At 41.7% G+C, this 13,564-nt stretch overlaps 1 protein-coding gene across 1 annotated transcript in view; it reads right to left on the bottom strand.

The window, feature by feature from the left end:
* The window catches only part of ROCK1 (Rho associated coiled-coil containing protein kinase 1), a 118,789-nt gene extending 113,603 nt beyond the window's left edge, over nucleotides 1-5,186 (bottom strand). Inside the window, exon 1 of the mRNA XM_052660315.1 lies at nucleotides 5,064-5,186. Within this exon, the coding sequence (XP_052516275.1) occupies nucleotides 5,064-5,156 (93 nt within the window). The 5' untranslated portion in view covers nucleotides 5,157-5,186. The remainder of the gene's footprint in view (nucleotides 1-5,063) is intronic.
* Nucleotides 5,187-13,564: the final 8,378 nt, after the last annotated feature.

Below are 13,564 nucleotides of genomic sequence, written 5' to 3'. Positions count from 1 at the left end.
GACTGAACTGAACAAATGCTAACTAAATGCCACATGTTGTGATAATCGGTTTGCCTATATTATTTAATCCTTCTGAAAATCTAGTACTAGTATCTCCCCTCTTTCCTGAAGATGAAATAAGCTCTGAGAGGTTAAAATAATACCAACAATCACCTGATAAGTACTGTGGCAGGGCCTACATCTGAATCCAGGTTTAGAACCTACACAAAGATTTGCTGAATGAAAGAAGTAATTTTTTTTAAACCTTGCAACATACTATCAAAACATTCTGACCGAAACTAATTGGCTGTGCAACAGATACTGGTAAAACTCATTAACTCATAAATTATGAACAATGGCAACCATATAGCTTTAAGGCCCAAAGACTCAATGACCTCCAAGTCTTTTCATTCCACCAACAGTAATACAAACCCAAATGTGATCAATTCAACTGGCAGGGCACATAAAGGGATTATACAGCAATAATCTAGAATCTGGAATGCTAGCCACACTCTTTTGAAATAACACAACAATGTGACCTAGGATCGTCAAAGTTAAAGTACACAACAAAAGTCCCAATTGAGTGACAGTCATACTAGCAGTGTTAGCAGTAAGTTACATGGGACAAAGCTTATTTTTGGAATATTAGTAATTTGAGTAATAATATGACATTCACGTAGAGACGCAGTCAGGTACTTAGGATTCAAAAACAGCAAAAAGACTGAAAAATGAAGACCAGGATATCATGAGTAAGGAGATGATACCAGTCAAAGATGTAAGAATGGGTGAATTCTTCAAGTGAAGAGAAGAGAAAGATAAGTATTATGGCACCCAAGATTGAGGATGAGAGAAAAAGAAGTCAGCAACGAAAAGATAGGAAATCAGTAGGTCAAGAAAACCGAGAAAGAGAGCCTTCAAAGAGGAAAAACTCAAAAACAAAAACTTGAAACATCTGCCTTCTACATTCTGAAAAACTGACTAATGAAAGATGGTAGTAACACTTACAAAGCGAACAGCAGTCTTGGAACTTAGCATGTATGCACTGTTCAGCTACTATTGGTTCCCTTCCCTTCATGCCACCAACTCATTGCTACACCTCCACTGACTAAACAAAACTAGGAGGGAAAAGGTCAAAAACTTTAAAAAAAAAAAAGCTACAGTCAGATAGCTATATTTTCAAGAAATGTATGTCAAACTTCAAGACAAATATATACCTAACCTTCCCACTCACCAGGCTTTGTTTTTCCTTTTTAATTTACAAATTATTGACATTTTTCCCCTCTCGAAAAATTAACATTAATTAAACTCTATTCCTTACTGTTTTCAGAGGTATTCAACAACTTGAGAAACTGCTAACAAGCCTTAGATAAAATAATTCTAAAGTTTAAAAACAAGTTGGGAAAAGGAAAACAGCTCTTGGATAAACTATTACATGGACAGTAAGAGAACCATGAGGACACTGGAAAGAATCTGACTGACAGAAAACCAAATTACTGAGCAATCTGGATGCTCCGATAAACAAGGGAATGGGTACCATATTACCTTAGGATCTGCAGACTCTACTAGCATTTGCAACATGAAAAATGTGCTTATCTAGTTCTTAAACTATGTGTTCAAGATAAGGTTGAAGAAATCATTCATCAGCGCTTCTCCCAGTTACATTATCGTATAACCACTAACACTCAACAAAAAAAGCTGTTTTCATGGTGGGTGAGATGGTTTAAAAGACCCTTTGCCAGCAAATTCTTTTGAAAGCAAAAGGTGTGGGAACTTTCATTTCTGAAGGAATCTAGTCAAGGAAACATAATTTGACTTTTTTTTCCTGAGATTATAAAATATATATCAGAACTTCAGTGTTTCACATGGCACATAATACATAATATGTATACATAATACAAACACAATACATGCTACTCAATAAGTACCAGCTAAATAAAGCAACAGAAGCCAAAAAATAGATAAAGTCAATCGATTTTAAAAGGGTATTGTTCCTACAATACATCAGATGTCCAAAGTCCGAACAGGAAAGAGTGAAAACAGACTCACTGAAAAAGATGAGGCCACCTGGTAGGTCATTCTAAATGGTTGAATGAATGAAAGAATGAATGCTTGATAAGAAACATAAAATAGAAAATTCATGCTAGATGCTACGAATCTGGAGAAAGGATTTTGCCTCCAAAGAAAAATTCAATCTTTACCAAATTCAGATTAATATAATAAAATTTTAACAGCTAACAATAATTAATTATGGAACTAAACAGAAAGAAGAAGGTGGGGGAATAAGTCTGTTGACTATATGGTTCTTTAAGATGGTGGGCTCTAAGATACTTGGGAGTCCTAACTCTGAGAGGCCCTGCCTGCCTGCCCACTTTTCCTCTTTGTTCTTTCACCCTTTCATCATTACATCAGTTTCAACTTGCACCTCTATCAGATGATTTCCAAACATTATCTTTAACTATGAGCTCAGTTTCACATCTCCAATAGTCTACAGATCGTGTCTTTATGGTCGTCCCACTATCCCCTCAAACACAACAAACCTAAAACTCATCTGTTGCCAATTCTTCCTGAGTGATTTCCAAACCTGACTTGTTTCACCCATGTTTTCATCAGTCTCCCTATAACCCAGGCTTCAGTTCAGTTCAGTTCAGTCGCTCAGTCGTGTCCGACTCTTTGCAACCCCATGAATCGCAGCACGCCAGGCCTCCCTGTCCATCACCAACTCCCGGAGTTCACTCAGACTCACATCCATCAAGTCAGTGATGCCATCCAGCCATCTCATCCTCTGTCGTCCCCTTCTCCTCCTGCCCCCAATCCCTCCCAGCATCAGAGTCTTTTCCAATGAGTCAACTCTTCGCATGAGGTGGCCAAAGTACTGGAGTTTCAGCTTTAGCATCATTCCTTCCAAAGAAATCCCAGGCTTACAGTCATCTAATTTTTAAGCTGTCCCTTCTCCCCAACTCTGCCAGTCAAATTCCATCAATTCTCCTTCCCCCTCCAAATGACCCAACTTGGAGCTTCAATCATTTCTGGGCTATCACAATAATTTTGTAAAATGTCCAATCTCACCCCATTTCTAGTCTCTCTCCACACAACCCATCCTGCACACGGCTACCACATTCACCTTCTTCATTTATCCTGGCATAATCTTATTTACAAACACTTAATAGCCACAACATTCTGAAAAACATCTAAACGCCTTAGCCTAGCAATCAAATCCTCCATGCTCTAACCCCAATCTATCCTTCTAGCTTTCTCTTCCCCTAAATGTGTGCCAGCCAGTCATGCTTCCACCCTCAATTCATGTTATCTTCCACTCCCTCTTTGAGTACCTTCTACCCAAATCCTATCCATCCAGCATCCAACATACTCTATCAACTCAAGAGTTCTTCCTTTCAATATCCAAAAGTATACATTACCTATTCCAGTCATTTGAAACTTACTACATATTTTCTCAATCTGTGTTTTGCTTTATTTTTGTGTATATGTATGAGATTAGGATTTTCAAGAAAAGAGTTCATGACTTACATTTCCCCGTATCCTCCACATTTCAATAAATTTATGAGGTTCCCACCAAATGAAACTATGACAAGAGGCTAGAAGACCACTAAAACAAACAAAACAACCCCTACTAAACATTCCTTGTAAAACACTGCTCCATGGAATAAGGTGATCAAAACACAAGGCAAAATCAAAGATATACAAAAACTGGATAAGTATTAAGAAGAATGAGACTTCTTAAAAATTCTGGAGATCCTTCCTAGAAAGGTATGTTCTAATTCCTTCTCTCATTCAATAAAATGTTTTCCATTGTATTAAGCATCAACCCTCCTTTTTGTTTTTCAATATAAAGAGCATCCATAATGTGGGTGAGACATTTCAAATATACAACCCACAACTCTTATTTCAGTCAAAGATGCTCAGAGTCATTTAGAAAGCTTTGGAGAAAAACTCTCTTGTAGACCCATACATTTAAAATATATATATATATACACAGCTATTTTGAGTAACTGAAATGTATATTAATTTCATACATGAACTTACATTTTCCTGATTCAAGATAAGATGTTAAAATGGTTATTATTTCTCTGAACGGCATCATTTAGTTCACCTAACTTTACTCCGACATACTGTGTACATCTAACATTAATTCCCTGAGAAGGTTGTAAATTACTACCTACGTACATATTCCTTGCAACTTTAAAGATAAAGTGGTTTTGTTTGGACAAAAACAGAATAATTATATAACTGCTAGTTGTTCAATAAAGGAAAAACTTGCTTACGAATAGACTGCAGCTATCAGTATTAGGGGAAACTGACAAAATTTAAGAACTCCAATCATCTATAGATAACTGTGCATGCTATCAAACACTGAAGAATTTTTTAAATAGTGTTTTGGCCTTTCATATCATAAAAACTTTTTTAGAATGCGACAAAATCTATCATGTTAAAGCACAACACCAAAAAAGGCAGTTATGACAAAATATCTGTGCAGTACTTTTGTAATCAACAGTATTGTAAAAGACGTTAATATTGTGATGATCTATCATTAGCTTGGGTTTTTACACTTAACAGTCCAGCAAAAAGTTCCTCTGACTCAAATCACCTATGACACTTTGGCTCAAAAATCACTTCCTCAAAATCGATTCTCCATTGTCACAAGTCTAAAAATTAAACCCTTAAGGAGCTAAGCAGATGGAAATGGAAAGCAGTCTTTTCCAACCTCACTGTCAAACCGATCGGAAAGTTCGTAACTAAGCTCGGGGTTCAACAAGCTACATACGCAGTAATAACTTCGACGTGGTAACTTTTTATATGATGCCTGCAACAGTTTTGTAAGTATCTTTTGTGTGATGATGAACTGAGTCAGAGCTAAAAGTTCAGACAATTCAGAGCCAGCCCAATGACACACCGGGCCAAGGCAGGAGATTTTAGAGGGACTCCAAGATTCCTCAGGGAAAACGCCAGGTTCTGGTGTTTTCTAAGATGATGTACACCTGAAACTTTCTTTCGCAGATAACCAGACTGAGAGCAAGAGGAAGGAAATAAATACAGACTCAGACAAGCGCGAGAACAGGGCTACTCACCAGCAGACAATCTGAATTCACTTCCGATTTGGGATCCCGCAGCAGGTTGTCGATTTTTTCAAACCGCGTCTCAAAACTGTCCCCAGTCGACATGTTGCTGCTGCTGTGACAATACCCTCGTACCAGCACCGGCAGCGGAAAGCGATTTCAACCAACTTCCTCCGGCGGTGGGTTCGCGGCCGCGGGGCGGAGGAGCCGGAACCCCAGGGTCACCAGGTGCGCCCGGTGCCCCCTCCTCCCGCTCACAGAGGGGATCTCCGCGCTCCGGACCCCGGGCCGGGGGCGACGGCGACCCACAGCCGCTCGGACGCCCAAAGTCGCATCCCACCTGGCAGCTCCTCACGACGGCCGACTGCGCCGTCGCTCCGGCGGAGGGCTGCAGCCTAGCGGGCCCCGGCCGCCTTCGCCATGGAGGGTTCCCGGTGCCGAGACGGGCAGGAGGGGGGAGAGAGAGAGAGAAGCAGGGTGGAGACTCCTCCGGGCAGCAGGGGAGGGAGAAGAGGAAAGGCGAATGCGAAGGGCGGGCGCGGAGCTGTGCCAGCTGCCGCCGCCGCCGCCGCTGCCGCTCGGGCCCCGGGCCGGGCCCGCTCCGCTCTGAGGCGCTAGAGGCGGTCTAGCCCCGCATCCCCGGCTCCACTCGGCCCGGCCCGACGCCCCGATCCGCCTTGGCCAGGAGCTGGTCCGCCACGGGACAGCCTCACTCTCCCATTTTGTCCCGGCGCTCCTGGGGCTGCTGTCGCGGTGTCCGGCGGGGCAGGGCGAGGTCGGAGCCCTTTGGAGGCTCGGGGGAGGACGGGCTGGCGAGCGGGCAGCGAGGATAGGGAGTCGGGTCCTGGCGGCTGCAGCTGGGGGAAGCTTCTGAGAGGCGCTGCGGCCCCGGCTGGGGAAAGGGCGAGTCGCGCGGCGAATGCTCGGGTGGAGGGGGTGGGGCGAGGGGGGCCGTGAGGGACTAATATGTCCGCCTTCCTGTTCAAACAAACGGAGACCGCCGGCGCGAACTGCGCATGCGGGGCGCGGACGTTCGGAAGGGGAACCGGGCCGGCTCCGCGCGCGCGCGCGCGCGCGCACTGCCCGCCTCCGCAGGGCCGGGCTGGGCTGGGCGGGGCGGAAGGCGGGGCGCACCCGGGGCTTCGCGGGCGGGCGGGGAGGCTGGCAGCCGGGACGGGTAGACTGGGTGCGGCGGGTGGCACCGCCCTCGCCCCGGCAGGCTCTGAGCAGCCACGCAGGGCTCGGGAAGCGGCGTGGGATCCACACGGGGAGGAGCTCTCGCCGCCTTCGCTCGCGTCCTGCCGTTGCCCCCGCTCTGCTTCCTCTGGGTTGCAGCGGTAGGGAGAGTTGTGGCAAGGAAGGATGCTTGTTATTGTTATTTTAGAGATACTTTTTCTTTTTTTAAAGGCCTCTTCGCCGACAGGAACCAGCATTTTAGCACCAGCGGAGGCTGGTCTTCAGTAGTGCTTCAGCGTCAGCCCTCCGTGAACCCCATGTCGTTTTAACCCGTCTTTGCTTCCATGGGAAAATTACGAAGCAATGTAGTACATGCATAACCCTCCAAACTCAGCGTGTGTGTCAGGGGAGCTTTTAACTATGGACTCCGGAAGATACAGCCAGTAGAAGTCAAGCTTAGCTTAGTTCGAAAAAAAAAAAAAGGAAAATAATCTCATAGGAAAAAAAAATCAATATTTTTTAAGTTATTCGTACTAGTTCCCTTACACCATTAAGCCTCCCACTGTAGTTTTCTTCTTGATGTGTAATTCTGCCATTTCAACTTAAAAACATTCAGTGAAACTTAAAATTGTGAGTTTACTAGACTGAAGTAGAACATGAAAATAATGGGCCTTTCCTCCTAATTCAATTGCTTCATTGACTGTTGTGGTAGAGGGTGAGACGCCTTACCTAACCTACTGATAAGGTACTTTCAGCAGGAAATCCAACTTAATTCATTTCCAATCAATCTTCAGTTTGACTCATAGGTCAAATAAAGGACTGCTAAAAATCGAAAATGTGGATGTTTTATCCACCACTGGAAAAGGCTACAGACGAACCATTTGTCTTTCTAATATAAAAAGCTCTGTACAGCATCTGAACAGCATACCAACTTTCTGCTGTGAGTCAGAGCTTAGGAAAATGTACTATTGTTTTAAAAATGGCATTCTGTTTGCATTGTGTTAGATGCAAGAAATATTGAACTATAAAATCCACAGTATCAATGAAGATAAAAGTCAGTCCTCACAAAAAGACAAACAAACAAATTTCAGGTATTTCATTAAATGCTTTTGCAGTGACTTTTCTTGGCTCCAGTATTTTAAGCCAGTCATGTGAATTAAATTTATTTTTAAGCATAGTGCTTAAAATAAATCTGGCAGTTGCCCTAAAATAAATTTCCTAAACCCTGCTTGTCCTTTTTTTATTACCATTTTTAGGTAGTCTTAGGAATTTTGTTGTTTCTCAGAACGGTTCGCATTATGCTGCTTTCCACTTGAGCACATGAAAAAATGCTGGTAGCTAAGACAATACTTGAGTGGTCCTGACAAATGCAACTGGGACTGAAAGTCCATCTGGCCAAACTACTAGAAATATAGGTGAGGCCTATATATTTTGTTGATCGACAGGGCTATCTGATTATTGTAACCCCACACTAGTTGTCTTTTACCATAAGATAGATAGACTCTGTATCAGTGTTTTTGTTTTTTAATAGAGAAATCCTCACCTGTAATAGAATAGACTTAGGCCTCATTGGAAAAGACTGATGCTGGGAGGGGTTGGGGGCAGGAGGAGAAGGGGACGACAGAGGATGAGATGGCTGGATGGCATCACGGACTCGATGGACGTGAGTCTGAGTGAACTCCGGGAGATGGTGATGGACAGGGAGGCCTGGCGTGCTGCGATTCATGGGTTCGCAAAGAGTCAGACGCGACTGAACTGAACTGAACACATACTGAGTGCTTCCCATCTGTTAGGCAATATGTTTGTGTGTGTGTGTTAAGTTGTTTTAGTCATGTCTAACTCTTTGCAACCCTATGGACTGTAGCCCACCAGGCTCCTCTTCCATGAGATTCTCTAGGCAAGATTACTGGAGTGGGTTACCATGCCCTTCTCCAGGATATCTTCCCAACCCAGGGCTCAAACCTGGATTTCCTACATTACAGGCTGATTCTTTACCAACTGAGCCACCAGGGAGGCCCTAGTATTATCTTCCAGTTATATTGTTTACATCACACAGACAAATGATTCCATATAAAAAGGGAATTATAAAACTTGCAAAGTGATCAATATGGTGGCTTCCCAGGTGGCACTAGCAGTGAAGAACCCACCTGTCAATGCAGGGGACAGAAGAGAAACCGGGTTCCATCCCTGGGTTGGGAGGATCCTCTGGAGAAGGAAATGACAACCCACTCCAGTATTCTTGCCTGGAGAATCCCACAGACAGAGGAGCCTGGCAGGCTACAGTCCATGGGGTCGCAAAGAGTCAGACAAGACTGAAGTGACTTAGTGCCCACCCAATACGGTTTCAGTCCCTAGGGGAAAATGTGAAATGAAAAGAGCAAGGTGTGAATAGAAAGGATCTTGACAGCGTTCAGTAACAGTGACTTGACTAGAGGTTTTTGAATACTGGGTCCAGGAACCACGCCATCCTTGGTGGCTTGTTCATAAAGTAAGCAGTTCTACTTTAAGACCGTCTTTCAATCTCAAATTCTCTTGACTACTTAAAAAAAAAAAAAAAAAAACTAAATGTGCTTTCCTTTAAGAAGAAAGAGTAATAGGAAATGGTACCATTTTTTTCATGTTTTCACTTGGAAATTGAAAAATTACAAAGTTGGCAGCTTAAGCAAATATATCAAGTTAGTTATATCTTAATTTTTCTGGTTTTTGGTATTCAAACATCTGGAAATGTTTAATTTAGATGAGACTCTTGCTAGGACCTAATGAAGAGACTGCGGTGCTAAAAGAATTTGAGTGAGGCATAGTTGGGAGAGATCATGGAAAAAGTAGAAAGATTTGGGTGTAGACTTGTATATAGTGAAAGACAATTAAGTCCAACATTCCTTTGCTTTTGGTTATTTGGTAGGAAATAGATTCCTTTTAATGTTTACAGAATTTCTTTCACAAACAATGATGTAGTAATTAACCTCCAAGGAAGGTCCCCATTGAACCCTGTCTCCCAGTATTCACCCCCTCCTGGAGGCCCCTCCCACACTGAATCTGGGCTGGGGCTTTGTGACCTGCTTTGACCAGCAAAGTGCAGCAAAAATGGCAGTGTGCCAATATCAAGCCTAAACTTTGTGAGTTTGCCTGGCAACTAACGGTTCGGTGCTCTGGGAAGTCCAGCTAAACTGAGATCACCATGGTGTGAAGAAACCCGAGCTAACTAACCACAAGAAGACATCAGATGGAAGATGACTGAGGAATCCATAGAGAATAGAGACTCCAGACTTCTGACCCACATCAAGCCATTCCAGCAGTCCCTAGCCATTTGTAATTCCCCTGCTGATGCCACAGGGAACAGAGACAAACTAATCCTTTCACACACTGCCCACACATCAGAATCGTGAACACGTAAGAAAATGGTTGCTACTTTGAGCCACTTTTTGGGATAGTTTCTCAGCATGAGATGACCAAACAATTGGATTTCAGGCAAAAAAAAAAAAAATTCATAGTTGAATGTGCATATAAACATATATTGAGCGTACCTTTTATACTTTTTTTTTTATCTTAACCATGACACAAGGAAGTGGTCCACAATAAAGTGTTATAAAGGAATGACACAGTTTTCCCGGTGGGGAATCCACCTGTAGTGCAGGAGATGTGGGTTCAATCCCTGGGTCAGGAAGACCCCTTAGAGGAGAAAATGGCAACCCACTCCAGTGTACTTGCTGGGAAAATCCCTTGGACAGAGGAGCCTGGTGGGCTACAGTCCATAGGGGTCACAAAGAGTCAGACACGACTGAGCAAGTGAGCACACACACACACACACACAAAGGAATGACAAATTAATTCATGTTTATTGTCTTTACTTCAATAAAAACTTTGTACAAAAGAAATGTAAAAGCTTTTTAATCACATTAAAGAATGCTTCCAGATTTTTAAAAAAATTATAAAGCTATCTATTCCCATATAAACACATTTTCACCTGTATTTTAATATTTTCTCAATTTAGTGCATAGTGAGGTCTAGTCTGTCTTAAAAACGTACCAAAAATTCAGGTACATACTGTAAATTACATATCAATTGTAATTTAGTGCCAAAAATTGCATGTAATTTCAAAACTGCATACCACAAATGTGTTAAGAATGTTATGTGGCTAAGTTCCTATAGAAACTATAGCTAACATTTCCAAGAAAGTATGATACTTATTATGTTTCATGTAACTTTCCAAAAGGGCATTACTTTTTTTTTAATCTAGAGCTTCAGTTGATTCTGAACAACTTTAGTAAACTCAAAGTTGTGAAAATTTACATTCAGTTCTGTTTTAGGAAGTTGGTTTTATATGATTAATATTTTCCCACAAAGTAGTTCATATGTACACATTTTTGTAGATCTGTGACGTGAATCAGGAAGAATATGTTCCTTTACTCAGGAATGCTCTTGAGATCAGGCAAGGTTTTCTTTTCTTTCTACAGAACATTCAAGCTTGGGAGTCAATATAATTTGACATGTTTATATCTACTAGGTGTACAGTAGTCGATGTACATGTTTACATTCTTTATGTGAACAGTAGCAGTAACATGGTTACATCCTAGGCAGCCTAGGTGCTGCCTAGGAAAGTTGGGGATTCGGCATCTATCAAGATTCCAGCAAGGAAAAGTGTAGAGCCAGCCATGAGCACAGGGCGCCCTTAAGGGCTTCTCCTGACTCACCCTGGAATGCCTTTCTCTAACATCTGTTTTTTATTTCTTAGAAGCTGCTATTCCATTCAACTGCAAAAATACTTGCACTGACCCTGGAAACAGAATCGAGAAATAGAAGGAAACAGACTTCTGTAAAACAGCTACTTCCCTGCTCTATGTTATTGCCATCTTGGGGACCCTTCTGTTACCACACTCACAAGCTCCAGCATGTAAATGTCTGATGTTGCAAGGTCATTCCAAGGGTGGGTTCCACAATAGTTTGTATTTATGGAACCCCTGAGATGATGTATACATGACCTTAGTGAAAGAGGAAAGGCCAGATCAAGGAGATAATAACAGATACGCATGGTTGGTCACAAACTCTCTTTTTCATTTTTTCCAAGAGCCTCCTGTCCACATTTCCCGTCCCACCCAGCAGCTCTCCATTGAGTCCCAGTTGTGAGCTTCCTGGCCCACTGCTTTTGAGGCACTTATATTCTTCCGCTTGCTGCTGCTGCTGCTAAGTCGCTTTAGGCATGTCCAACTCTGTGTGACCCCATAGACAGCAGCCCACCAGGCTCCCCCATCCCTGGGATTCTCCAGGCAAGAACACTGGAGTGGGTTGCCATTTCCTTCTCCAATGCACGAAAGTGAAAAGTGAAAGTGAAGTCGCTGAGTCGTGTCCGACTCTTAGCGACCCCATGGACTGCAGCCTACCAGGTTCCTCCGACCATGGGATTTTCCAGGCAAGAGTACTGGAGTGGGTTGCCATTGCCTTCTCTGATTCTTCCTCTTAAGGGCCCTCAATTGGTGAATTGCCTTTTTTGGCAGTGACAGGCTCTTTGCTCAACATCTACTTCCCCTTTTTTTTTTCATGACAACTTTTATCACTCATCTCTGTCTCAACTTCCATGCCAAGCCTGGCACTCTGTGACGACCTAGAGGGGTGGGATGGAAGGAGGAAGGGAGGCTCAAGAGGGTGGGGATATATTTATATATTTATAATTATGACTGATTCATGTTGCTGTATGGCAGAAACCAACACAACATTGTAAAGCAATTATCCACCAATTAATTTTTTTAAAAAAAGACTTCCATGCCAACCATGTGGAAACAGAAAAATGTCTGTTTCTGAGAGTTCACCATTTTCCCCCTCCCTTTCATTCAAAGCCCAGTTGAAATATAACATCTCTAAAATCCCTGTAACTTGAAGAGAGGCACTGATTTATACGTTTACCCATCAACATGTAAATATTACCCTATATACTCTACATATTCCTTCTTGGGGCTTCCCCAGTGGCTCAGCGGTAAAGAATCTGCCTCCAATGCAGGAGGCAACAAGAGACTCTGGTTTGATCCCTGGGTCAGGAAGATCCCCTGTAGAAGTAAATGGCAATCCACTCCAGTATTCTTGTCTGGAAAAGTCCATGGACCAAGAAGGAGACTGGCAGGGCTACAGTCCACGGGCTAGCAAAGATCTGAGCTGCCTGCATATTCTTTCCTAATAACCATGACCCTTTATAAACTTTGCTTTTTATTTGCAGGCAGTGTTAGTGCTCTGCTAGTTGAATTAATACATATGCTCTTGTTTATGTGTTCTTGTCATTACTGCTTCATGTGTTCCCTAGGGCATATGCTAGGCCTTTAAAAGCAATACTCATTTTTTTTTCTTCTTATAAAAATAGTACATGCTTATTTTTAAGATTTTGGGAAATATGGAAAAATAAGAGAACAAAATTCACCCATATTCCCACCACTCAACTATAATCACTATTGATAATTTTGAAGTTTTTTTGTGATTATTTAGTTCCTTGCAGAGGTTTGTTTGTTTTATATGCTGTATGTACATTTATTATATACTGGTTATTTTTCAGTTTACATAATGATTTGTGTAAGCATATTTACCTTAAATATAAGGTTTAATACCTGCATAATATTCCAGTCCAGAAATTTATCATAGCTTATTTAACCATTACTATAAATAGCGCTACTAAAAAGATTTTTTTGTGCGTAAGTTTTCATTAAGCTTTTTGTGCATAAAGTTTTTTCTTTTCCAAAAAAAAAGTTTTTTTTTCTTTTCCTTCTTTTTTTGGATTTTTTTCCCTTAAAAATTTTTTTTAAATTTTATATTATACACTTTTTCCTTAATTGAAAATTATTTCCTTCAAAATGATTCTCAGAAATGGGCCAAAGCATTTTAAACAGTTTTGATGTATTTTGCCAAATTGGTTTTCAAGTATTGATGCAAGTTTATACTCCAGCTACTTATATTTATTTTTTTATTTTTTTAAATATTTACTGTTTATTTATTTGGCTGCACAGGTCTTAGTTGCCGCAACTCTGTTGCTGTATGCAGGATCTTTAGTCATGGCGTGTGTAATCTAGTTCCCTGGGTCCCCTGAATTTCTAACACAGAACAGAGCCTTAGCCGCTGAACTACTAGGGAAGTCCCTGGCTACAGACATTTATGTCCCTTTTAATACCTCCTCGCTGGCGCTGAATGTCATTATTAACATCTTAGCTCATTGTTGTATTAATTTGCATACCTTTCATTACTACAAGGTTGAATATTTTTCCATTTGTTTTTAGTTAGTTGTTTTTCTTTTTCTATGAATTAATTTATGATTTGTGCCTATTCATCAGTTGGGCCTTGGGATTTTTCTTATTGATTTATAT

Source organism: Budorcas taxicolor, chromosome 22 (genome assembly GCF_023091745.1).
Source record: "Budorcas taxicolor isolate Tak-1 chromosome 22, Takin1.1, whole genome shotgun sequence".
NCBI classification, from domain to species: Eukaryota; Metazoa; Chordata; class Mammalia; order Artiodactyla; family Bovidae; genus Budorcas; species Budorcas taxicolor.
The sequence above is the reverse complement of the archived record's forward strand: the minus strand, read 5'-3'. Positions and strand labels throughout refer to the sequence as shown.